Source organism: Anas platyrhynchos, chromosome 10 (assembly GCF_047663525.1).
Source record: "Anas platyrhynchos isolate ZD024472 breed Pekin duck chromosome 10, IASCAAS_PekinDuck_T2T, whole genome shotgun sequence".
Lineage (NCBI taxonomy): Eukaryota > Metazoa > Chordata > Aves > Anseriformes > Anatidae > Anas > Anas platyrhynchos.
In genome coordinates, this window is record NC_092596.1 from 835959 (window position 1) to 863302 (window position 27344).

Consider the following 27344-nt stretch of genomic DNA (forward strand, 5'->3'; position numbering starts at 1 on the left):
ATTATCACTTGAAAATACTGTTGTATGACTAAGTGATTTTTCAAACAATGGCCTCTGGACCCTCAGGAGTACACAACATAACCTATGAGAAGTAACCAGGCACATCTACGCGAAGTGCCAAATGCAAATGTCAAGCATGCAAGCAAAAAAACATCCAAAGGGGATCTTTCATGAAAGCAGCAGCTTGACTGTTTTGTACAGCATGTAATATTCCTGTGAATTGCAAGTAAAAAGCAAGCTGTGAGAAACACTTAAGAGTGTTTTGTATAAACAGAAGCTACAAGCATTTGAAACTGCAGTAGGAAAGCCAGATATTAAAAAACAGTTAGTAGGCTATTTTCTGCAAAGTCTAAGAACAAATGCATCAGCGACTGGAATTTTCCCACCTTAAAGACCTTTTGCATAGCTGATGTTAAGCTTCATTTTCTAGAGAGCCCTGCTTGGAAAAGCTATTTGGGTTACTCTCTAAAAACCAGTCATGTCACTCGTCTCAATTGTGCTAAGAAAAATGCACTTCCCCAAGCCTTTATAAACTAATCAGATGGAAGGGCAACTGCAGGTGCTGTGGGCCTTGTCCTGTTGCAAACTATGCAACAGGGGCAGATGGCTATAGGGTGCTAAGTAATTTGGAAGAGCATTGTTTTGTGGCATACAACTAAACAAAAACATCATATGATGGGAGAGAAATTGGCTGATGGGCAGGGCTCAAAGGGTTGTGGCAAATGAGGACACATCTGGCTGGTGGATGGTCACTAGTGGGGTCCCTCAAGGCTCCATTTTAGGGCCAGTCCTCTTCAATGTCTCTATAAATGATTTGGATGTAGGACTAGAAGGTGTTCTGAGCAAATTTGCCAACGACACTAAACTTGGAGGAACTGTGGACTCGGATGAGGGTGGAAAGGCCTTGCAGAGAGATCTAGACAGATTGGAGAGCTGGGCGATCACCAACCGCATGAAGTTTAACAAAGGCAAGTGCCGGGTCCTGCACCTGGGATGGGGCAATCCTGGCTATATGTACAGACTGGGCAATGAGACGCTGGAGAGCAGCCCTACAGAGAGGGATCTGGGGATTGTGGTTGACAGCAAGTTGAATATGAGCCAGCAGTGTGCCCTGGCAGCCAGGAGGGCCAACCGTGTCCTGGGGTGCACCAAGCACGGCATTGCTAGTCGGTCGAGGGAGGTGATTGTCCTGCTCTGCTCTGCGCTGGTCCGGCCTCGCCTACAGTGCTGTGTGCAGTTCAAGAAGGACATGAAACTGTTGGAGAGTGTCCAGAGGAGGGCGACAAACATGGTGAAGGGTCTAGAGGGGAAGATGTACGAGGAGCGGCTGAGGGCACTGGGCCTGTTCAGCCTGGAGAAGAGGAGGCTGAGGGGGGACCTCATCGCAGTCTACAACTTCCTCACGAGGGGTAGTGGAGAGGCAGGTGACCTATTCTCTGTAAACACCAGTGATAGGACCCGCGGGAATGGTGTTAAGCTGAGGCAGGGGAAGTTTTGGCTGGACATCAGGAAGAGGTTCTTCACTGAGAGGGTGGTCGCACAGTGGAACAGGCTGCCCAGGGAAGCAGTCACTGCACCAAGCCTGTCTGAATTTAAAAAGCGATTGGACTGTGCATTTCATCACATGGCCTAAACTTTTGGGTAGACCTGTGCAGTGCCTGGAGTTGGGCTTGATGATCCTTATGGGTCCCTTCCAACTCGGGATATTCTATGATTCTATGTCTCACAACAGGGAGAATGAGAGTTTGGGGCTTAAATTTTGTATGCAGGACCATCTCTTAGGTGAGATGCTCCATTTCAGAATAATCAGGCAGTCGTGGGATCAGTTCAGAACTTCAGAGCAATGCTTCACAAATTGTACCTTTGATTGGAATCAAGGTATATATAGAAGAGACACTGCTGAGGTCTGTCTAAACACAGGGCATGAGCCACACAGCCCGTTTGTTCAGCTCAGTTGTTGATTTATGCAGGAAGATCTTGATGAGCTGCTGGGTTTGTTACTAGAAGGAGAAAACAATTACGCCTCACTCTGCCTACAGGGCTGGGGTTTGATCTTTCTGTGGACAAAAAGCTTGCAGTATTGCCTTTGTGAGTAGTCATTGGGTAAAACACCCCATTTGAAGCTTTTTTTTTTTTTTTTCTTCTTTTTTCTTTTTTTTTTTTTTTTTTTTCTGCGTGACATCCCAAGGGCTGTTTTGGGTTTCCTTGGGGTTCAGCAGCCGGCAATCTAGACAGACACACTGCGTGAGGAGCCGCCCGGAGCTGCTCTGTTAGTGCCACTTCCAGCAGCAGACGCACACAGTGCTGAGCGAGGCAGGCCCCCAGGAAACACACATCTTTATTCTCCCAACCCACACCGGCCACAGGGCCCGCACTTTGGGACGTGCATTAGCCCTGAAGACACGAAGAGGCGGCTGTCCTCCTGGGGCACGGCCTGGGCCACCCCTTATCGCACCCCTGCCGCCCCCACAGGGCCCCAGCACTGAGGCAGAGCCTCGGGCAGGAGCCCCGAGCCCCGCAGCCAGGACCCGCCGTGCCCAGCCCGGGGCCCCCCACCGAGCCCCGGGGACCCCCCGGCGGCCCCGGCCCCTCTCACGGAAGCCTCGCGAGGCCTGCGCGGGGCGGAGCCGCCGCGTTTTGGGGGCGGAGGGGCCGCGACAAAATGGACCCCGGCCCCGGCAGCCCTGGAGCTCCTGCGGCCGCCCGCTCGGACGGCGAGGTGCCCTCCACCTCCGGCGCGCAGGAGCCCGGCTCCGAGGAGGTACCGCTGCGGGGTCGGGGGCAGCCCCGGGCGGCGGTAGGGCCGCTCCCCTCGGCGCCGCTCCGCGGGCTGAGCCCCTCGGCAGGGCGAGGGCGGCCGCCGGCCTCCTCCCGGTCCCGTTTCGTGTTTATTTTTTTGGCGAAGGGTCGCGGCGGGGCCCCCGGTGAGGTGCCGGGGGTCGCGGTCGGGTGTCCTTGGAAGCGCGGCTGGGGCCGGGGGCTGGGGGCTGCGGAGCCGCCGGCGGGGCGGGCTCGGGGCCCGGATTGCAGCTGGGGGGAGGCACCGCCTGCCCCAGGGGTGCCAAATGCTGTACTCCCTTATATTCCCTTACCCTGGTGCAAGAAGGGCCGTGAAATATGCTGTAGCAATGTTAATGGGAGGGAAAAGTTTAAGGGTTTCTATGCCAGCTTATTCTGCAAGATCTTATCTTAACTGATACAGAATGAGTGTTAAATGTTTAGAGGCTCTCCATAAATCACTTGGAAGCAGTTAATGGTTCAGAATATTACCAATGCTGTGCTACTGTGCCATGCTGATCATCGTGTTTCTTAAGGGAAAGTATTGGTGAGTGCTCGGGGTCCTTACTGAGGCCGTGGAATTCTGCCACAGCCGCTGGGTGCTACAGGGTTAGGAACCGGCACGGTGACGGTGCTGATGTGCAGCCTCTGGAGCTCCTCGCCCCTTTCACTGTGTTACATCCCTGCTGGGAGCCGGGAGCTCCGCTTGGGCTGGTTGGCAGAGGTTTCCAGGTGAAGTATTTTGGACCCTTGAAGCAGCCGAGGCCTGATACTTTGGAAGCTGTTGCACGGTCCTGTCTGTTGTGAGGATTTAAATTGCACCACTTCTCAGGGGGCCTCTTATTTCTACTTCTCTGCAGTCAAAGCAGGCTGTTACTAGCCAGCTCCATGAACAAAATAAGTTAAAAGCAAAAGTCCCCTTTTACTGCTTTAATTGTTTGCAGCGAGGATTCTGCTGGTCTTCCTATTTCCTGTTAAATCAGCCCTTTAAGCAACGAAGATGCGTTCTGTAGTTTTTAGGGTAAAACTCCCATGAACTTGATAAAATATTCTGTGATTCTGGGTTATGTTAGGTACATGATATTGTTGGTAGTAAAAGAGGTGGTGTTGTTCATACCAGAATTTAAGAATTGGCAAGGTCTAGGTTTTAATAACTCAGAATATTACCCAGAAGCAAGTTCACAGATAATGCTTGTTCCTACTATGTGTTCAGCTCCACCAGCATGGAGTAACTTATGAGTAAAAAATAGTGTTTTAATTAAAGTACAACATGCTTTTCCCTTGTAAACTTTCAGGAAGAGAAAGGATGCATGTGTCTTACATTCTTTTCATCAGTTTTTGGTAGTCTCCTATTCGTGTTTTTTTTTTTTTTTTTTTTTTTTTTCTCCTGATGTTTTGGGGCCATCAGTGTTCCACAGCTCAGTGCAGTGAGGGGAGCAGGGACACAGATACAGATGTGTTTTATACTGAGAGTCAAGGTGTAGGACCTGAAACACTGTAGCTGCAGTAACTTTTAATGTCAGTTTGTTTACTTGTTTAACTCAGGAAATGTGTTGTTCACAAATATACAAATCAAATTTGTTTGGTGTGCTACCATGAAGTTTCCTTCTGGGGAAATGTAACAGCAGAACCCCTGTTGGAGCCATCTGCCCTAGGACTTAGTGAGATAAGTTACATCTTACTTGAGCAACTTGTTGCAGCCAGAAGGGATTTGTAGCCACCGAACTGTTTGGCTTTGTCCCAGAGGCATGGCTGTTAGCATTTAGTTACCTGTATGCTTGAAAAAGTTGTGAGTGACTTACTGTAGGAAATCTTAGTTGCTGCCTGCTTTTGACACAATCATTTGACCTTGTAAAATTGAACTGGGGCTTTTAGAAAATCATTAAACCATCAAACAGCTTTGTTATGCACTTACTGCTGTTCATCTTTGCTGAGACTTAGGTCTTCAGGCCAAAACTTAAAAGGTATTTTAGAGCTTTAGAAAACATCCCTCCTATTTGTATCCTTCTGCCTTGTCTTAAAGAGTAAGTTGGCATATATATTTATCAGTAACGGTTCTGGAGTTGAAGTAGAATGCTGCTTTACAAGCTGTTATGTATTTAGTACTGTTTTGGTCTGTTCTTGCTACCTGACCCTGTATAGTTTATTTCATTTTGTTGTGTTTATAGTGGGCTGATGCTTAAGGTGCCTGCCGACCTCTGATTCTGCTTTTATGCAGGCGTGCACTTGGCCTGTTCCTTTCAGATTGTTAAGTATGTTTCAAAAACACTTTGCTTGCATCTTTTAGTACCTCTCAACAATGGAAGTATTTAATAATTTTTACTTGAAGATGTGTAGAAAGGCATACTTCAAGGCTGAATTGGGTGGTGGTAGGGAAAGCAACTGCACAAAACATTTTTTCCTATGATACTTTTTTTAGAAATGATACTGTGCCAGCATTATGACTTCTGCTAGGTGTCTTTTTTTTTTTGTAAAGCAAGTAGTAATTGAATTTGTAGAAACATGCTTTGAGTTTTTCGGCTGAGAATAACCTCTCCATGAAAAACTAAGCTTGGCTCTTTTTTAGTGCTTTCCTTCAGTTCTTCCACCTTGGATCCTATTTCCAGAAATAAACATGAGAATGAGACTCACCTCCTATTTACATTTTATCTGGTCATTCTTCAGTTACATCATAGATAACTGGTTCTCTTTTGGGTGAAGTAATGTGACTAGTGCAGTCACTCCCTGTTGAAATCATCACCTTTTTAAAAATCTGATATTTATGCGTTCTTAAAATAAATAAATAAAAATAACACTGATATTTAATAGTGTTTACAATTTGAATTTCAGAAAAATGATCCTCCATTTCAACTCAAGCCTCCTCCAAAGGCGGCTAGGCCTGAAAAAGAAATTGATCCAGAATATGAAGAGAAGATGGTAAGTGTTCTCACAACAAAGCATACTGCAGCTTTTTTGACACTTGTTTGCTTGAATTAGGTCAATAAAATTGGAAGTAACAAAAAATTACTGCAGGCAGGGTGTGTCAGAAAAGGAAAACAAATGGATGTGTTGGGTGTATGGGGTAAGGCTTTGGTAGCAGGGGTGTTGCAGTGATGGCCTTTGGAAGGAGTCCAGAAGCTGCCCTCTCTCAGAGAAGAGCTGGCTTCGAAAAGCACCTGCTGCTGACCAGAGCTGAGACCATGGGTGGTGCTGGTGGTGCCTCTGAGAACAGGTTGAAGGGGGAGGAAACAGCTGTACAACAGCACCTGGGAAAGAGAGGTGAGAAAGTGTGAGAGAACCAGCCCTGCAGATGCCAAAGGAGAGGGCAGGAGGTGCTCCAGGTGTTGGAGCAGAGGTTCACCTGCAGCCCCTGGTGGAGCAGGCTGTCCCTTTGCAGCCCATGGGTCCTATGGCAGAGCAGGTCTCTATGCTGCAGCGGGGGGCCCCGTGGTACAGCCCCGTATGGAGCTGTTCCTGAAGAGCTGCTGCTGGTGGGCAGCCCACATGGGATCAGTTTCTGAAGGATGGCATCCTTTGGGAAGGACCCCACTTGGAGAAGTGGAGAGAAATGTCGGGGTCTGACTACAACCCTCCTTTCTCTGCACTGCCTGGGAGTGGAATTAGAAGAGTGTGTGTGGTGGGAAGATGTTTTTAGGCTGCTTTTTGTTTTCACTGCTCTAGTCTGTTATCAAATGTCAAACTGTATTATTCGTCCTTATGCTGAGTTTATTTTCAATGTGATGGTAATTGGCAAGTGATCTCCCTGTCTTTATCTCTGTGATAGTTCTCACAAGTATTTCTGTCTGTGTTGATTTCTGGAGTTGGAGGCTGTGTTTTTTGTACTCAGTAGGTGCCAGTGTGTTGTGTGTGTTTTTTTTCTTTTTTTCCCACCATGGATTTGATCACTTCGTTTTTTTTTTTTCTTCGGTAGATTTAATATTGAGACCCTCCTGTGGTAAGGAGTTTCTAGTCAACTGCATTTTACACTTGACACCACTGTTTCAGTTTTGAATATCTGGTAGTTCTTTGACCTCGCAAGTCATGTCAGAGGCTTCCTTAAGGTTCTCTTTAAATGAAAGAAGTACTGAAGCTGCCAGTTTCTTGTCATATAAAAATAAAAAGGGTTTAAATATTGAGATTCCTTGTGATATATGATTCATAACAATGCAAAAGAGGATCTATCCATGACCAAAATTTAGGGAGCTTACAGTGCTGGAGAAGAGAGAAGACCTCTTCTGTATTGCATAGAGGAAGAAACCAGGTGGACACTGCAAGTTTTGTTCTTGAGTGACACATATGAAGTTCTCGAATAAAGCTGGGAATTGGTGTCCTGCTGCATCTATTTTAAAAGATCTAGCATTAAATGGATGCCTAGTAATTCCAGCAGAATTTCTGGGGCCCAGGGAAGAGTGATTATCACAGATTACTACCTACCTGATCTAATACTTCTTTTGTCTAGACAGAAGACACAAGTAAACTCGTTTGAGAATGAACTGGATAACATTTATTTGGTCACAAGTCACCTGCTTTTTAAAATAAATGCATCGGAAATAGAGTGCCCTCATGTGGCAAGATGTTGCGTTGCATGTTCATTTTTAATGCCTTTATCTCTGGTGTTACAAGTGTAAGTGCTCTAACAGCTGTAAGCTACACACAGAAAAGCTTTGCTCACACTTCTCCAAAAAGGTTATGGTACAAAACTAGTTTCACTTCCATAGTTTATGGCAAGATAGATAAATGAGATCACATGAAAATTGCTTTAAATGGTAGAGTGTTACATGATGCTTAGAAATGGCACAAAGACTGATAGCAATTATGTTCATCTGGTAGCAGTTGCCTTTTACCCTATTTTTCTTTGAAAATCAAGGTTTTTGTATAGAGAGGATGATGTGTTTTGGTATGGTGATATAGATGTGTGCATATGCCTTGTCACAAATGTAATAAGTAATAAAGAATCATTAAGGCTGGAAGAAGCCTTCAAAATCACCTGGTCCAGCTGTCCCCATACTACTAACGTTACCCACTAAACCACATCCCTAACCTTTGCTTGAACACCCTCAGGGATAGCGATGCCACCAACTCCCTGTGCAACCTGTTCCAACACCTGGTCGCTCTTTCTGAGGAGAAATGTCTCCTAATTTTCACCCTGAACCTCCCCTTGTGGAACTTGAGGCCATTCCCTCTAGTCCTATCACAGTTACCTGTGAGAAGAGGCTGACCCCCAGCTTCCCACACCTTCCTTTCAGGGAGTTGTAGAGAGCAATGAGGTGTCCCCTGATCCTTCTCTTCTCCAGACTAAACACCCCTAGTCCCCTCAGCTGTTCCTCACAGGACTTGTGCTCCATGCCCTTCACCAGCTTCATTGCCCTTCTCTGGACACACTCCAGGGCCTCCATGTCCTTCTTGTAGTGAGGAGCCCAAAGCTGAGCCTAGCACTCGAGGTGTGGCCTCATCAGAGCAAAGTACAGAGGGACGATCACCTCCCTGCTCCTGCTGGCTGCACTACTGATACAAGGCAGGATGCCGTTGGCCTTCTTGGCCACCTGGGCACGCTGCTGGTTCACATTCAGGCAAGCATCAACCAGATCCTTTTGAAATCTGACAGCAAAAGTCATGAACTTCAGTGCAAGCAGTGTTGAGCTTGTCCATCCCTGTTACTTTAGTCATACTTCCAAATCCAGAGGTACCACAATGTTGTCTCAGATGTAGTCCTGATAACCTTGAAGCCGATGGAACCACTGACATGAGCAAAGCTTGGATTTCTTCTTTTACCGCAAGTCAGAACTGTACTTTTAAAATACCTTCTGTGCAGAATCCTTTAAACATGCCCTCAGGGTTACTCATGTGCCCTGCAGGCTTAAGGAATACATGAGTAAACTCTTTATGAGTTGTTTTTACTAATTTTTGGATTTTGAATGGGGATGAGTTGCTAGGAGGAGGGTATCAGCTCTTGACTGTCTTCCAGATTGCTCTGGTTTTCATGAAGGGTCTTTTGAACTACCAGAAGTCACCTCGGGATGCTCTAAAGCAATTCATGCTAAGCTGAAATCTGAAGCAGTTCAAGAGCTATTTCACGATGCCTGTAGCCTTCTTGAGTTGGCTAAAAGTAAGCAGGTGGTCTTGCCGGTCTTTGCTCATATACGTTGCCTTCATGAGTGTCTCAATTCTGTTTCTTAATAAAAATACATTTTTAAATGAAATCATTGATTTTATATTTTTTTTTTATATTTCTTCCCACTTTGGAAACCAGAAAGCAGATAGAGCAAAAAGATTTGAGTTCCTCCTGAAGCAGACAGAACTCTTTGCACATTTTATCCAGCCTGCGGCACAAAAATCACCAACGTCTCCTTTGAAAGTCAAGCTGGGACGGCCACGGATAAAGAAAGATGAAAAGCAGTGTTTGATTTCAGCTGGGGAGTATGTCTTGTTCTTACTTCTGACTTGCTATGCTTTCAAACTAATTATGCAGTTTAATACACAAATTTATTTAATAGCATAGAGATTGTGCTTTGAGTCCAGAACTTTTCCTGTTAACGGTGTATCACAATTTCATTAAAAATGGGTTGATATACGTATACTGGCTCATATAGGTTAGTATGAGCTCGGATCAAGAGGGCACTTGTAAATTAAAATCCTTGTTTATTGCTGTTTACCATATTCTGGTCTATATTGTGGAGTGGTTTTGAATGGCATAAATTGAATTTATTTTGCATGACACTAAACCAGAAGATGTGCTCCAGGAATGCACCTGATATGCTCCAGCTGCTAGTGGACATGGCAGTTGAACCAGAGTGGAATCAAGTTAAAATAACAAAACATGCAAGTAATGTGGATGTTGGATCCTCAGCATGAATTGCCTCACTGCACAAGTCCTTCTACGTTAGTCGCTAATCCAGACACACCCTGCAAGTAGTGTTAATGAGGAGTCTTGTCATAGCTAACACCAAATTTCTGGAATGTTAACCAAATGATGTTTTCTGTCTTATCAATTGTTAAAAAATAATGTGGGGATCAAATGTGTGAATCTTCTGAATAGTATACTTACCAGGTAATTGGTTCTAAGGCCAGTTCTGATGTGGGTGTTATATTTCCGTTGCGTATTAAATAGTGCCTCAGAGAACTCGTGTTACTTGTTAGAGTATGGCTATGACTCTGGAGGAGAGAGATTCACATCAGCCTTTCCAATTAAAGCTGGAATGAGCCAGGAGGAACAGTGAATTAATAGGATGTGATTTTAGTCAAAAGTCAGGGTGCTAGAACGTACAGGCACATTGTAGGTAAATTACTTGGTTTTCTTATAAGTTCTTATTTAGTTTTAAAAGTTTGAAATTTTCATGTGCACACAATTTGTGTTCTTCAGCTATCGCCACAGGCGCACGGAACAAGAAGAAGATGAAGAGCTGTTGTCAGAAAGTCGGAAAACATCTAATGTGTGCATTCGATTCGAGGAGTCTCCTTCGTGTAAGTATTCTACTGATGGCTTGCTGATTGCTTTGATGTAGTTACAAGCTGATGAGCAGAACACAATGAAAATTTTATACTCAGAATTTGTATTTTTCTACTTAGAGGAATCTTACATTTACAGATGTGAAAGGAGGAACGCTAAGGGATTATCAGGTTAGAGGTTTGAACTGGATGATCTCACTGTATGAAAATGGTGTTAATGGCATTCTGGCAGATGAAATGGTAAGCAACAATCTTTTTTTTTTTTTTTTTTTTTGTGGAACTTAACCATCCTTTTCTGACACTCATTTTACTCATTTTAGTGACGTGGTTTAATATTGGACTTCGCAATGCTAGGTTAAAGGTTGGACTAGATCTGAGATGTCTTCTTCAACCTAAATTATTTTGATTTGTATATCCTTCAGTTGCCCAATTACTTAACAGTGAATGTAAATTATGGCATTTGTGCATTAAGTCAATCTCTTAATAGTAAAAAGTAGATGAAAAGGTAGAGTTATTCAAGTAATTACTGCCCCAGTTGTGTCAATGGTAACTTAGAGTCTGTGTATATTTCAAATACGTGGAAACGTATAATTGCCATATGTGGTTAATGCTCAAATGTAACACAGGTGTGCAAATGTCTTTCTCCAGCACTGCTGAGAAGGATGAATGTGTGCAAGATTGATGTCCAGGGTTTTGATGCTTTTGATAAATATCATAATGTCTTCTCTTTGCGTCTGGAGTTCAGCTTAATACATCTTTAAAGTATTTTTTTAAATTATTTGGTAAAAAATAAAGTAATTTTGAATAGTTAAACAAGATATGTATATAACATGGATATTAATATTCAGTAGTAGTAGATACTCTGAGCAAAATTCAAACATTAAACTACCTACAGTAGTGACTGTATATGCAGTAGTATGGATCATTTTATAACAGGTAGATTTTCACACCTGGAACTGTAATATAATGAAAGATACTGCAAAGATATTGCAAACTCTTGCTGCATGTATTTTGCTATAAACTGCTCTAGTGGCAGAATGATATACTAAGAAAATTGTTTGAAACTATTTCCGTATGGCATTTTGTTTTAGAAAGTTTCTTTTCCTGCTCTTTGTCCGTGTAGGGTCTTGGTAAGACTCTGCAAACAATAGCATTATTAGGCTATCTGAAGCATTACCGAAACATTCCTGGGCCACACATGGTCCTGGTTCCAAAATCAACTTTGCACAATTGGATGAATGAATTTAAACGCTGGGTACCATCGTTACGTGCTGTTTGCCTTATTGGAGACAAAGATGCCAGAGTAAGTGTTGTACATTGAAATGAAGTGTATGTTATTTGTCAGAAAGTAGCATTTGGGGACGTGGAACTCTCAGTAAGCCAGTTCCTTAATTACAGGTTTTCTTTCCAGTGATCTTTAACTATATTAGCATTGAAAATGCAAAATGTTAGACTTGTGAGGACAAAATGCCAATCAGTAAGTGAAATTGAAATAATAGATTGGAATCAAGGTGCAGCTGTCTGTTACTCACCTCTTCTGTTGTCTTCCTCTTTGATTTTTGCACCTATTTTTTATTTCTTCTCTATTTACATTGTTACTGCATTTATTAGTTTTCCTTTATTGTCCTTACCTAGTAGCCTCTTTCCTCACTTTTTTTTTTAGTTGACTGTACTTACATGTAATGTCCATACTTTGCCTTTTAACTAGGATTCTATTACAGAGTTTTCATCTTTCTTAACTGAAGGCTTTGAGTTAGATATAGGGTGGTTTGTTACTTAAAGGGGGGAATGACCTGGAGGTTCCTGTGAATTCTGTGGTACCCTCATACAGATTGCATGGATGCCTGTTTCTGAGAGGAACTGCTGGGCATGCTAATGACTTAGACAGTTACTTCCAGTGCTGCAGTGTCAGATTTTAAAAGAACACTCTCTTCCAGGTTGCTTTAATTTGGAATCCGATAATACTTGTACCACAGTAGTGTTTGTTGCTAGTTCCATGGGATGAAATTAAGATAGTGGTGAAGGGAAGCATGTACCTTCACTGTATACTTCCTATGCTTTCAGAATCTTATGTTGGTATTGTCAAAACTTTTTTTTTTTTTTTTTTTTTTTTACTTTAGCCACATTAGAGACAGTCTCTCTCTGAGCTTATAGTTGCATTACCAAGTCAGTGCAGAGTGCTGTAGAGAACTCCCTTATTAGGTGGTTCTTCAAGGCAACACACTTTGCATCATCAGTCCTTTTAGTTAGGGTCATATATGCATCCTGCTAAAAAAGTTATTGGAGAGCAGTGTGTTGTAACTTTTTCATATGAAGGATATCGTATACCTATCAATAAATGGGACAGAGGAGAGAGATTTTTAGGAAAGAGAGGAGGAGGGAGTGGGCTAGGTGGGCTGTTTCATGCTGTGGATTGTGTTTCTTTGGGCTGGATAGTCTAGACGTTTTTTTCATTATTGGTAGTTTTTCCTATGTTTAAATTACAGAAAAAAATACTGGAGAGTAAATACTGAACTTCAAATAGAAGAATTTGTTGGGTTTTTTTTTGGTGTCTGTGCCTAAAGTGCAAAGGATTGAAAGCTTTTGTTACAGTAACATTTGGTTATGCAAAAGATTTTTCAGACTTCGTGTGCTAACTTAGTACTTTGTTAATGTTGGCAGAGGTAGATTTTACTGAATTTCAAATACATTGTATATATTTATAAATGTTATTAATTCAATTGCTCTGCTGTAGGCTGCTTTTATCCGTGATGTTATGATGCCTGGTGAATGGGATGTTTGTGTTACATCATATGAAATGGTAATTAAAGAGAAGTCAGTCTTCAAAAAATTTAACTGGAGGTACCTGGTAATTGATGAAGCCCACAGAATAAAGAATGAGAAGTCTAAGGTAAAATTAAAGTTACTTGATCCTTAAGATATTTTGACACAAGATTCCATCTGATTTTAGTAAACTTCAAATTTTAAGTGTGATGTATTAAATATAAGCAGTACGCTGTTAGGCTGTGGATATGACTTTCTTGTAGCTCACTGTCTATAAATTCAGTTCATATGGTTTCAGAAACAGATGAAAATTGGTTATACTCAAATATGTGATGATAACTATTTGTTGTATTCCTAGCTGTCAGAGATTGTCCGTGAGTTCAAGACAACGAACCGATTGCTGCTTACTGGAACACCTTTACAGAATAACCTCCATGAGCTGTGGGCATTGCTCAACTTCCTTTTACCTGATGTCTTTAATTCTGCAGATGTAAGTAGAGGCTTGGAAGTAAAATTTTGCTATTTTCATTCTTAGGCTGGTTTCTGCAGGAGAAAATGACCGGCCTAATAAGAGAAGTAAGATGTGAAAGACCTGGCTTCAATTGAAGCTCTGTGGCTTGCCAAAATATAGACTGTTTTTTTGCACTATATAGTTAAAACAATACGTTGTGTTAGTGCAGTGCTAGTGATAACAAATCTAATACTTTGCATAGTTTTAGAGTTATGTAAAGTGAAGGAAAATTTGGGAAGGCAGCGCAGAGGGAAGAATATGGAGCATCCAAATAGGCATAAGCCCTTTTTCATTTAGAATTTGAGTCATCTTTCTCTTCTTTTACTGTTAATGCTCCCTTGTATGCATGCATTACTTCTGTGTTTTTTCGCTGTCATGTTTTCTATCACATTTACCTGTTAAGGTTTTGTTTTCTCATTTACTCTTGCCCCATCATTAAACAAGCAATAAGGATAAGAGCTTGAATATCCCTCTGGTGAACGTAGATAACATGGGAAATGGAGAATAGTAATAATATTTTGTCAGTGGAGTTATTTGGTTGACTTAAATGTTACAATGTGCTGGGTAGCTGTCACAGAATTGTGGCCTGATTTTCCTTCACTCACAGAAGTCATTTTTCTCAAGATCTATGTTGCTCTTGGAGGAAAAAAGTCAGTATGTCTGTTAAAAAGGCAAACGATAAACTGGTCATACTTGTGCTGTTTCTTCCCACAGGATTTTGACTCCTGGTTTGATACTAAAAATTGTCTTGGTGATCAGAAGCTTGTAGAAAGACTTCATGCTGTAAGTAATTAAAGCCTTAATCAAGTGTTGTCATTAGCATACACAGCAACAAAGAAGAACTGAGTATTTACATATTTATCTAAGTCCAAGTTGAAGTGATGAACATGGAGGACTGACTTACTTATAGAAATGCCCAGCTGAATTTTTGTGAATGAAATAACCAGAACTTATTTTTTTCAGTCACTACTTTCTGTAATGTTACTGTTTGAAGCAGATAGTCTGCACATAAAATACTAAGAGAATTTTGAGACCTTTTGAAAACTATTTATTATCCTGAATATTATCTTGATACATCTTTCAGGCTAGCCTGAAAAGGCACGTCTTTATCTTTGTTTTGCTGTGCACAAGATAATAGGGTAATAAAATAAATCATAAGGAAGTCCAGTGTATATTGCTTATCTTTGAAGTGGTGTATTTGGTATACACTTCTAGTGGTAATAAATCAGACTGTAGAGGGAAATAGATTTTATGAGCTCATGGGTTTGGTCCTTGCTCAGTACAGCAAGTAGGATGAGTATGAAAATTTTAATGTAACGTTACACACTTCAAGTATGAACTTGGCAGCTTAGTAGTGGACAACTTAATTTTTCAAACTGCAGCACAATTGTTCTGAGGGAGTCACCATGAGAGCAATAGATATTGGTTAGTTTTGGATAAGTGTCACAAAAGTTAATCTATTCTTTTATTTGAGGCAATCAGTTTTAAATAAATGTATGTTTGAAAAAACTCAATTTTTGTAGGTTTTGAAGCCATTCTTATTACGTCGCATAAAAGCAGAAGTGGAAAAGAGTTTGCCTCCAAAGAAGGAAGTAAAAATTTATCTTGGACTCAGCAAAATGCAGAGGGAATGGTGAGTTATTCTCATTAAAGCAAGATTCTTTTCTGATGAAAAACAGTACAGCTCTTCATACTGATTTTTTTTTGCAGTTGCATATTAAGACTGTCAAATGGAGAAGCCTATTTATAGGTGTCTTTGGGGCATTTTAAGGGTGCATGAGTTGCAAAGAGCTCAAAAACTGTAATAAAAAGGGATGGGAGGAATAAAGCAGAATCTTCTTTTCCTCTCAAGTTTATTTGAAAGAATGTATGCCTAATAAGTTTCATTTTTTGATCCAAATATATATGTGCCAGTAAAAGTCTCAAAGTTGAAATTAATGTGGCCTCAGGAGCCACATACCGAGAATAAAAGTGAGGAAAGAAGTGTGCATGGTTTTTTTTTAAATTCAGTCTATTTCTTTATGCAGATCTCAGGTCAATGTGGCGGTTTCAGTAGAGTCAGCGATATCTTATTTGACTTCATAATCCTAAAAAAAAATAAAAGAAAATGGTAAGAAAACATAGTACATGATAGATCACTATCACTCAATGACAATTGCCTTTTATGTTAAGTATGGATTTATAAATCCTTATCAGTCAGAAGTTTTCTCCAAGTTTTATAAATAATGAACCATTTTATTGTATGAACAAAACCAATTCCCACTTTCAGTAATGAGCAATCAGGATTTGCAGGGTTTCATTTATGTTTTAAATATGAAAAGAAAATGGTTATTCAAAACTGCCTGTTAAACTTCAGGTATACAAGGATCTTGATGAAAGATATTGATATCCTAAATTCAGCTGGGAAAATGGATAAGATGCGTCTGCTGAATATTCTGATGCAGTTGCGGAAGTGCTGTAATCATCCTTACCTATTTGATGGTGCCGAGCCTGGCCCTCCTTACACCACTGACACGCATCTCATCACTAACAGTGGTAAAATGTTAGTTCTGGATAAACTGCTAGCAAAACTCAGAGAGCAAGGTGAGTAGTGCTTATAAACAATGCTCTGAATAGTCATCATAAGTAAAATTGCATTGTAAAACTTGCATGATTCGTTCTTGTCTCTCCTCCAGTGAGAGCATTCATTACTTTCAATGAGGTTTTTGTTGAAATTTTATTTTCAGTAGATACTAACACACAGAGGAAAGGAGGTCTTATGGGAATGGTGAGGAAGCGATACGATGCAGTAGAAAGGAAGGGAAAGGTCTACCTGCTGTATTGAAGAGCATTTCTGATGAGAGCATTAGTTTGTTTGTGTACGCCAGTCGTCAGCTACTTATCTTACCATGTTTTCACATGTTCTGTTTCTTCAGCTGCATATTTCTTATGTATAAATTATCAGACAATGGGCCTTGAGAAGAAGTTAAATCAATACCAGAAAAGTAACTTCAAAAGAAAGACTTAAGTTAGCATAGTACAGAATATTGCACGTGAGTTCTTACTGATGTTCAATAGTAAGCTCTATATTGAGAGTAATGTAAAAACATAAAATCAACAACAAAATCTTCTGTGTTGTTCTGTCAGGTTCCAGAGTTCTACTTTTTAGCCAGATGACTCGTTTATTGGATATTTTGGAAGACTATTGTATGTGGCGTGGATATGAGTACTGCCGACTTGATGGACAGACACCACATGAAGAAAGAGAGGTAGGACAGATGTATAAATAAAAAATGTCTGTTTTACGTATTAAATTAAGAAGCTGTTATTTACAGATGATTATAATTCCTAAAAATATGTTATCATTCCTTAAAAGAAATCATATGTTAAAAACAAAAAATGTTATGATTTGAAAAGGCAGCTGAGTTTGTATACTTTTTCTAACCATAAGTTCATAGTAAAGTAGATTTCATGTGTTCCTCAACTAAGTGAACAATTGCATATTTTGTTAACTCGGAGTAGGTTTGCACAAGTGAAAATATCCACATTCTCTGTTAAAGATTTTTTGCTCTGAAAATTAAATTTCCAAGAAGTTTGACTGAGATGTAATTAACATATTGGAAACAGCTCTGATGTATTAATGATGCTTTTCTTTTAGGAAGCAATAGACACATTTAATGCTCCCAACAGCAGTAAATTCATTTTCATGCTGAGTACCAGAGCTGGAGGTCTAGGAATTAATTTGGCAACTGCTGATGTGGTGATTCTCTATGACTCAGATTGGAACCCTCAAGTAGATCTGCAAGCCATGGTGAGTTAATTTTCTAATACATGGTGGTAATTAGTTATGACTGTTCAATTTTGTGTAAGTATTTCCAGAACCTGCATTTTTGTTGTTTTTTGTCTTCATTACCAACAAAGTAAGGAGTGAAATAATAATACTTCGGCTATTGCCAAAATAGTAGAGAATTAAAAGCATGCAGCATTACATTCAGCCCTCTTGGAAGGCTTATGCTTTTGCAAACCACCTTGTTTCTGCATAAATGTACCAGCAAATAAAGTCAAAACTATGAAAAGAAACCCTTATATTCTCTTTCTGACTGCTAGTTAATTTCTAAAATCAAGGTTTATAATTCTGGAATTAAAAAATCTCATGAGCCTTCTTGCATGTTTGGGGGTTATTGGTCCTGTCTTCTAATGTTCTGAAACAAATCAAGAATTTACTGTGAATATCTTTGCCTTCGTTTGAGATGCAGACTGATTACCAATATTAATAGTATTAAATTCCTGGAAACTGACCAGGAACTGATTTGTGAGCTTTAAGTTTTTCAGGAAGCTACTGAATATGATGCAGAAGAGTAAAAGATTTAACAGCTCTTCTTTAGAGGACACTCAATTTTGGTGCCAGCAGTCTGAAGGACGATTATTCTTTTTCTTTTCTGAGGACAAATTTTCATATAAGCTCGCTGGAGAAGAGAGCCACAAGTTTTGATAGAAACAAATAAAGTGTGTTTGTTCTAACTTCATTTGCTGTGCACTAGACCTGTAAAATGTGAGCTGCATACTGATGCTTTAACATAGCTCATGTGGGACAGCTCTGTTACTGAAGCTGTAGCTACATGACTTTGCACATGGAATTAGTACTATCAAGCTAGGGGTGTCAAGGGACGCTACTTTTGTCACATGAACTGAATGCAATGCAGGTCTGTCTGCATATGTAGTTGTATCTCCACATACCAGCAGCAGTTCAGACAGGCATTCCATTTTCTGCATTTATGATGAGGTAGATGTGTTTATTGCAATTGAATGACCCAGACTTAAAAGGTGTAATAGCCACATATAAGTAGATTACTCTTGTATACTGTTGAATAAGGAAGGAGCCAAGGAATTTATGCTAGCTTCAGTCTGATGTTTCTGCTTATATAGCAAACTGCATATTGCTTGTGAGTATTTGCTGCTGAACACTCATTGATTTATGTTTGTTAGGATCGTGCGCATCGTATTGGTCAAAAGAAACCAGTACGGGTGTTCCGACTAATCACTGATAATACTGTTGAAGAGAGGATTGTAGAAAGAGCTGAAATAAAACTGAGACTGGACTCTATAGTTATACAACAAGGTATCAACTGCTCTAAATGTTTTTCTGCAACAGAATTGTTCAGTCCCTTTAAATTATGGGTTAAATAACTGTACAAGCATACAGTATGAGAGAAAACAGGCCTTGTGTATAATAATAGTATGCTAAAGCATCTTAAATTATAATGTATAAGTTATTCAGTTGTTCAGCTTAATTTTTGAAAGAATTATTATCCTGAGTGATGTGGGCTTAGATTCAAAGTAAGACTCTAAATGAAGAAAGTACTGCTGAAGTAGGTATTACTTTTTCTTGTGACAGTTAAAAAGAGGAGAAAAAAGCTATCTTCCATGAAAGATAATTATATAGGAGTGCTTTTTACTACATCTGAATTTTCTGAACATTAAAACTGCTTTGTGTGGCTGTGTTTAGAAGCTCTGGGAAGAATAGTTTGTCAAAACCTGAAGCTATCTATCTAAGTTTTTGTAGGTTCTGAGACATATGACTTTTTTTTTTTTTTTTTTTCTCTGAGAGTGGTCTACTTAATGGATAATTGTCAAAATTGTGATGGTCTATGAAGATGAGACAGGATTGGTGGAATTTTTGGACAGGAATTAGAGTTCTGGGGAAAATGAAAGTATTCAGAAATGCATTGAGATCAGTAAAGTGAGCGTTAAAAAATCTTCAATACTTCTAATGATTATGATATCTTGTCACTTTTCATCTTGAAATAGGATTTTAATCTTAAGTCCAGCTGACTTTGCAAAAAAAAAATCTTAAATATAAAATTGGATTATCTTCATGTGAAACAAATTCTTTGTTATGTCTTGTACCGCAGTCATTTTTTGTATTTACCTTGAAGTTCCAGTTTGTTTATTTTCAGTTCGAGTGAAGAGTAGTTTGTTCCTATAGTTGGTTTTTGCTTGCTTGTTCTGCTGGTGGACTCAAAAAATCCACTGTTTGCATGTTCATACTGGAAGTTTTGTATTACAACTTTCAACATACTTCTTCTAATTCCAGGAAGACTCATAGACCAGCAGTCTAACAAACTGGCAAAAGATGAAATGCTGCAGATGATCCGGCATGGAGCTACACATGTTTTTGCATCTAAGGACAGTGAGCTAACAGAAGAAGACATAACCACTATCTTAGAAAGAGGTGAAAAGAAGGTTAGAGAGCAGTTTTGTATAGAATTTGTGCTTTGTCAAACATTAAACATAGATATGCAAAATACATTTTATAGAAGAAGACAAGAACACTTTAATTATTATGTAAATCTGTTTTATATGCCCACATATTACTTTACTCTTCATAAATATTTCAAACCTTATGAAAGCCTAGAAGGAGTAGGAGTAGTGAGTTGTAATTACTTTCACTAGTTCAAACTAAGTGCGTTGTATCTTAAGCATTGTTTATTTCTTGAACTCTTAGAAACATGTAAATTTTATGCCAACAATTCTAATAGGCACGAAATCTTTATAGAATTTTATTAGGGAATTGGTAGCTGTGGAAAAAATGAAGTGCTGGGCACAAATTTCATTTAATCTAAAAGTTATATAGTTGTAGGGCTACATCACACCATTAATAAACAGTATAATGGGAAGCCTTAGTTTGTTCAAAATTGGAAAGCACAGTGGGCAAATCCTGCTTAATAAGAAAAACGTAAGTAAAGTTTTAAAGCAGAAAACGACATGAAATACATTTAATGATGAAAGCTGTTTTTTTTTGCAGAAAACATAGAACAGCTTGAGTAAGCCTAAAAATGTCTCTTATTTCAGACAGCTGAAATGAATGAACGATTGCAGAAAATGGGGGAAAGCTCTTTAAGAAACTTCACTATGGACACAGAGATGAGCTTATACAACTTTGAAGGTGAAGATTATAGAGAAAAACAGAAGGTAATTTTTTTAAAGAGAAGTATTGGAGATGTTAGAGGTGTAAGTATACAGGCTATGCTAGCAATGTTATAGCTGCAAAGGTTATGGTAGTGAAGAGGGACCTGAAGAATTCACTTAGGTCTGTACTACCATTGGGATTGTTAATTTGTGTTAAACGAGCTTTCAGGCCCGTCCTGTTTTTCTTAATGGGAAAATCTGATAAAATCGCTCAAATTTTATCCTTTCTGCAGCAAAAAGACTACTCTGCATCCTGCTATACTGCTGCAGCTGGTATTGTTTTACTGCCATGTAACAAAAGAAAAAATCCTGTTTAGAATTTTGTGTGTGGATTTTTTTCTGCAGTGAAGGTTTTAGTTGTAAACATCCATGCGAAGTTTTTTTGCAGTTATTTAGCTAAATGTAGAAAGAACATCCAAATGAAGAAAATGAAGAAGTATTAATCATGGTCCCACGATGTTACTTCTGTCTCTTTGCATTAGATATGGGACATAAGATTTCCTTAAGGTTTTATCTAGAATTAATTATATGAACTCTTTACATGTTAACTACACGATGCGCTTCTGATGCAGGTTTCTTAGCAATTTTGAAGAAACACTTAGAAAAATAAAGTATTTTGTGAGAATAGAATGGGTGTGTATATATATGTAAATAAGAACTGTTCATCTTGATAAGCTGCCTTTTTGTAAGGATTTTAATATAGCATTGCCTTGAAATATGCTTTAAGTTTAACTGAAGTCCTTTTGTAAGAGAACTCACTCCTGTCTAATGTTTTTTTACCAATGTTGTAGCTTCTGCAGAGCTTATAAATATCACAGTAAATTTGTATCATTTTATCATCATAGATTATAGAATTTAAAGCCCAAGTCCATAGACCTTCAATGGTATTTGAGCAGATGGAAACAATCTCACTCAGGTGACCGAAGTCAGTAGATTACTGTAAAGATCACTGTAAAGGTGTCTAGTCATGCCACTGCAAGACTACAGCCTTCCTTTACTGGTGTATTATTTTTTATGTGCTTAAATACATGTTATAATTAACTATAACTTCTGGCTTATTTTTGAGCTCCGATTTATTATCTGTACTGTTGAGCACAAGCACCAGACTTAGTGTGAAAAAATACTTGTTTGCCAGTGCCACGCTAGACATGATTTTGTGACTTGAGAAAAGAATACAGTTAGTTTAATACATTGTTCTTCAATTCTGTGTGTAGCTGAGCATGATGGAATGGATAGAGCCTCCAAAACGAGAGCGCAAAGCTAATTATGCAGTTGATGCTTATTTCAGAGAAGCCCTACGTGTTAGTGAACCAAAAGTCCCAAAGGTAAGATGTTGGCAACAATGGTCTTCATGTTGTGTTTTTGCTCTTCTGCTCTCCCATGTTGCATCCCCTGCTCTCACCCTATTCTGGTAATAGAATTAATGTACTTGTAAAGTGATATGCTGTCAATACTGCTGATTTATGGCAGTTTAAATGCATGGAAGTCAAACTTACATTATGTTAATATACCCATGTATTTCTGAAGGCTCCACGACCTCCAAAACAGCCAAATATTCAGGATTTCCAATTTTTTCCACCACGATTGTTTGAACTTCTGGAAAAAGAAATTCTATATTACCGTAAAACTATAGGATATAAGGTAATGTTTTTTTTTTCCCCTTCAGAGAAGTGAAGTGTGTGTGAAGTGAAGTGAACCATTTTTGACCTTATATTAGTGACTTAATGACAATCTTTAATCCATCACCTTATCTTGAAGGATAATGTTTTTAAATTTTGCAATAGTTTTGTATAAAAATATTTGTGTAACTCTTTTTTTTGTTTTGTTTTTGTTATGGTTTCATTTCTTTAGAGTAGCCCAGGGTTGGGATGCTTTTTGTTTTGTTTTGTTCTGTGACAACAAATGTTTAGTAGGTGTGGGCTATGTCATTTGTGTGAAATTTAACATGTACTTCTAGATTGTAAAGCAAGGTCCATGGAAAAGTGTCTTTAACATTGCAGCACTTTTGCTTACTGATACCTCTGATCTTAGGTACCCAGGAACCCTGACCTCCCGAATGCAGCCCAGGTACAAAAAGAAGAACAAAAGAAGATAGATGATTCTATGCCTCTGACTCCTGAAGAAACTGAAGAGAAAGAAAAGCTACTAACACAGGTAAAATAATAGGTCAAGTATTTCACTGTGTATTTTTACTAGTATGGAATGTAAATGTGTAGCACTAATGTTTGCATGTATGCACAGGAAAGCTATATCAATGTTATAGAGATGTAAGCATGCAAGATGTAATGATTTGTGCTTGTTTTTTGGTTGAGACCCCTTTCCTGGCCTTGACTAAGTTTGTCTTAGTCAGCTAAAACATGTTCTTTGGATGTCTGCAATGTTTTCGAGGCCTAGACTTGTACAGTGAATCCACTACCCAGCAATGCATGTAGAAATCTAGTCAGTGACTTGTATGTGCATTTGTCTACTGAGTTTATCAGACAAGACTGAAATCAGAGAAGGCAAGCTTCCATTACCATATGTTTTTTACACAGCTGTATAAGGTGGCATGTCACATCCATTAATTCTGTCCCAGTTTGGTTCAGCATGTTCCTTTTCTACTGGGACTGTCTCCATGTCACTAGCTAGTTTATTGACTACTTGGGACTATTATCCTGCTCCCTAGGGTCATTAAAAGTTAATTGTTCAAGAGAAAGGCGTGTCTTGATGTACTGAGATTTTCTAGATTCAGAAAATTTTCTTAAGGAAGCAGGTTAGTATTCCTAGCCCTGCAAGGTCCCAATTTGACTATTAACCTCACCTGTTTATAGAAGAGGACATACTTCAGCTTTTGATGGTATGCATGTCTGTTGATGTCTAGAAATAAATATTTGTGTATGTTGAACTTGTAAAGATGCAATCTAATTGAGAAGTCATCTTACTCATCTGGAGAACTGGCAAAGTTCCTTGTAGATGTGACTTTTGTTGTTTTTTCTTGATGCTTTCTCCTTTCACTAACTTTAAAATGTAGTGCCATGTTCTTGGGTCATGTTTCCATGCATTGTATCTCACTTAACTGTTGTTCAGTTCTGGATTAATTTCTTCAGCACACACTAAACTTCTTGTTTGACAGTGCTATGGAGTTTCCATTTGTTTGCATCTTTTTGGACTAGAGATTGTTTCTTGATATATTTAAGCTTTCATCCACCTGTTTGGTTGGTTCAAGGTTTGTATGTGTACTAAGTAGCAGCTATTGCTTTAGATACTTGAAATATTTGAAGAACTTGTAACAACACTCCTCCTGGAGCTTCCTGTATTCCAAAGACGTTTTGTTGCTTAAATAAAATTACAGTAACCTGTCAGTGAGACTTTCTTTGGAGAAATAATTCATAAAAGATTTAAAAAGGAGGCAAAGTAAAAAGCTCTTACTAATGCATGTGGAGTCATGCAAGAAAATAACTCTTTAGACTTCTAATGACTCAGTAATAAGCCCTGAATAATAGAAGTTACGGAAATGCTGAAAGACCATTATCCACTCTAATTATGTGACATTGCAGAGGCATTGGCAGTTGTAGCAAATGATACATAAGACAAAATTTTGCAAAATGTTTCCTTTCTACTTAGTAATAGCTTCCTGATCTCTTGGTGCTTACAGGGTTTTACAAACTGGAATAAAAGGGATTTTAATCAGTTTATTAAAGCTAATGAGAAATACGGTCGTGATGATATAGATAATATTGCCCGTGAGGTGGAAGGAAAGTCACCCGAGGAGGTCATTGAGTATTCAGGTCTGTATCTATTTCAAAATACGTTTCTTAGTCGTGTCGAATAACCATTGTTTTTTGCTACGTGTTCTTCTACAAAATGTAGAATTTGGATGTGTATAGGAAGAATATTGTAGTTCTCCCCTGCGGATTTAATTGTGTTAAAGGTTAGGTTTGCAGCACAAACATGTCTTGAGCTATCCTTTTTCCTCAGCTGAAATTTAGAACACGTTGTAGTTGATTTACATTGACACGGTGGTCTTGTAGAGTCATGAAGTTGCATTATAGTGCCAACATAATTCTTTATAGGTTTATATACTGTTCTAGCTAGTGCGCTGTGTCTTTGTCTTTGGTATTTGCACAACACTTTTTAATTTGTTCAGAATTCTTCCTGTTTCATCCTTATGTTTAATTTTCCTAAAATCCTTCATAAAATGTAACCTTGTGATGTTTTGTGTGTTAGCTTAAAAAAAGAACAGCTCATCAAGAGCTCTGTATAAAGTGCTGAATTTACATCTTTTAACCAACCCAAAGAATCAGGAGAAGCCACACATTACTATCTTTTTTATAAGTCATGAACTAAGTTCCTGTTGACTTTAGAAATAGCGAGTAAAAATTGACATGAATAAGAATGTTGAAACAAGTTAGCAGCATTAAACCATAGTTATAACTAACTACCTTTAAAAGTAATTTTTCCCAGTTTTACTTAACTCCAGCAATTTATATTGGATATAAACAGTCCTATACTTGTTACTTAGCTGTTGCTTATAGTTAACTTAAAGACAGTGAATGAAGGTCTGTGCAAGCTTCCTTTGCTAGCACAGTAAAAGAGAAAGTATTACTGAATCTTTAAGGTTTTGTGGATCTACAAACTGTATTACATTTTCTTGCTTGAGTGCTTTAGTTGACTAAAGGTGAAACAGTAAAGGAAAAGATCTTATTTTACAAATTTTGTTTTTAGCTGTTTTCTGGGAACGTTGCAATGAACTACAGGACATTGAGAGGATTATGGCTCAAATTGAACGAGGAGAGGCAAGAATTCAGCGGAGGATCAGTATCAAGAAAGCCCTTGATGCCAAAGTAATCACTGCAGGATTTTTAAATTTTTTTTTAGGGTGACTGCTTCTTGCTAACTCTGTGGTTACAGGTGGATGTAATCTCTTACATCCCTTCAGAAAGGGAACAGTTGGGGATGGAAATTCTATTTTTATGTATCAGTATTCCACATGAATACGTAATAAATCCATGATGTAGCACTGTGTGTTTAATATCAATATTTTTGCTTTGCATTCAGATTGCACGGTATAAAGCACCTTTCCATCAGTTGCGTATTCAGTATGGAACAAACAAAGGGAAAAATTACACAGAAGAAGAAGACAGATTTCTGATATGCATGTTACACAAGATGGGCTTTGACAAAGAAAACGTGTATGAAGAACTACGGCAGTGTGTGCGCAATGCTCCTCAGTTCAGATTTGACTGGTTTATCAAATCTAGAACTGCAATGGTAGGTATCAGCTACATGGACCAAGTAGGTATCTGAAGAATTTTGTTACTTTTAAGCCCTATTACATAATCTGGATTTGTGCCAAAATACTGGAAAGTAAGAAATAAGTGCCGGAAAAATAATTTTGGCTTTCATTCTCAAAAATAATTTCAGCTTTCATTCTCATTCTTTATTTTTAATAAAACTACCTATTCCCTTAGTACAACAAACAACACAGTACAGCTGAAACAAACAGAGTAGAAAACTTGCCAAGTTGAAGTTGTGTGTTACCCAAAGGGATTAATGCAGAAATAAACTAGCCTTACAAATGTTACTTTTATTGCAAACTGAAAGTTTTAACAGTATTTCCTAGAATGTGACTGCTCTTCAGAATTTTTGGACTAAATGACTCGAAACATTTTAATTATATACTTGGAGGAAAGAACAGATTTTCTAATATTCCTGCTTAATTTCTAAAAGCATGAGAAAATTTTCAGAGATTCATGTGAGTTAATCATCGAAGCTATTGGTTTAAAATGAACTTTGTAGTTTTGAATAAAGACTATTGTATTTAAGTGCATTTTTTTACTTAGTTTTCTGCTGATTTTGTTTATACTCAGAAAAATAACTTGGCTAGGTAGTAAGTTGACTAATACTCTGATTTTTAGCTGTATTTTTTCCTTTTTCTGGAGAGCAGAGGCATTCTTTTTTAGTTTAGGTATTAAGTAACAGAACATAATACTATTGGGAGTGTTGGTGGCTGCAAATAATAAGCTATGTAGGCACTAGCCTCTGAGTATGGGATGCTTCTAAGGAAACTTAGTTCAGACTTGGAATCTTTGGTCAAATTTTAAGTTCTGATTAAATTCCTTCTTACACATAAAATGTATAAGTTTGTATCTTATTTAAAGGCCACATGTATGTGCAATTTGAATGTGAATGTATTTATAAGGGGAACGTGTACTTCCCAGTTTTTCTTATAATACCTGGAATGATCTAATCTTACTCACTTTCAAGAGTAAGAGAAGAAACACCTATTTTTTGGTTTGACTGAACACAAAACCATATGTGCATGGCTGACAAAATACTGGAGCACCCTGTCCCGTCCACAACAAGTATCTCATAGATACTTCCCATTGCCTTGTAAGCAAACTTCTTAATAAATGATATGTTGTGGTCACGTAACTTTCATGCCATTTTGTATATAAATCTGCATTTTTGGATAGTTCAGTAGCTGCAGAGCCACTGTGCATTACTTTTCACTCATTGTTTTCCAACATTAGGGTATGTTCATAAAATGTTCTTTGTTAAAAATAATTGAAGACTTTTCTTGCTGAAATGTCTGTTTGAATAGATGCTGGATTTAAAATTGTGACCATAAAAACCTCTCCAATATTAACTTTAGTTACTTTTAAGTTGTCTTTGGAGGGATCTGCTTAAGGAAATACATGTAATATAAATTAGTACTGGAAATTAAAAATACAGCTCAACATTTAAGATTAATTGATGTTTTTAAGTCAGAGGTAGACTTAAATCTTCTAAGTCTTCTCTCAAATTATTATGTTCCTTTAAAAAAATATTTTTAAAGGAGAAAGGAATAATTTTCTAAAGTGTGGAACCATGTTCTGTGGTATCTAATGCTGAATTGGAGAGACTGGGTGGAAATACAGTGAATTTTGGCTTATTTTCT

The 27344-nt window shown here is 38.6% G+C and overlaps 1 protein-coding gene across 4 annotated transcripts in view; it reads left to right on the forward strand.

Annotated features, from left to right (window-relative positions):
- Window positions 1-2601: 2601 nt before the first annotated feature.
- The window catches only part of LOC101800953 (SNF2 related chromatin remodeling ATPase 1), a 33173-nt gene continuing 8430 nt past the window's right edge, over window positions 2602-27344 (forward strand). The window contains exons 1-22 of one of the 4 annotated variants that reach the window (XM_027465539.3): window positions 2602-2761; window positions 5608-5694; window positions 9008-9174; window positions 10118-10218; window positions 10343-10443; window positions 11327-11506; window positions 12938-13093; window positions 13325-13456; window positions 14192-14260; window positions 15001-15110; window positions 15834-16060; window positions 16604-16725; window positions 17115-17267; window positions 18443-18575; window positions 19551-19699; window positions 20309-20428; window positions 21640-21750; window positions 21953-22066; window positions 22457-22579; window positions 24060-24192; window positions 25130-25248; window positions 25463-25675. In XM_027465539.3, coding sequence (XP_027321340.2) covers window positions 2663-2761; window positions 5608-5694; window positions 9008-9174; window positions 10118-10218; window positions 10343-10443; window positions 11327-11506; window positions 12938-13093; window positions 13325-13456; window positions 14192-14260; window positions 15001-15110; window positions 15834-16060; window positions 16604-16725; window positions 17115-17267; window positions 18443-18575; window positions 19551-19699; window positions 20309-20428; window positions 21640-21750; window positions 21953-22066; window positions 22457-22579; window positions 24060-24192; window positions 25130-25248; window positions 25463-25675 — 2919 coding nt within the window. In that variant the 5' untranslated portion in view covers window positions 2602-2662. Of the gene's footprint in view, window positions 2762-2904; window positions 2925-5011; window positions 5031-5607; window positions 5695-9007; window positions 9175-10117; window positions 10219-10323; window positions 10444-11326; window positions 11507-12937; window positions 13094-13324; window positions 13457-14191; window positions 14261-15000; window positions 15111-15833; window positions 16061-16603; window positions 16726-17114; window positions 17268-18442; window positions 18576-19550; window positions 19700-20308; window positions 20429-21639; window positions 21751-21952; window positions 22067-22456; window positions 22580-24059; window positions 24193-25129; window positions 25249-25462; window positions 25676-27344 lie in introns of those variants that run through there. The other 3 variants (XM_038184266.2, XM_072042831.1, XM_021274240.3) reach the window with 3 other exon arrangements.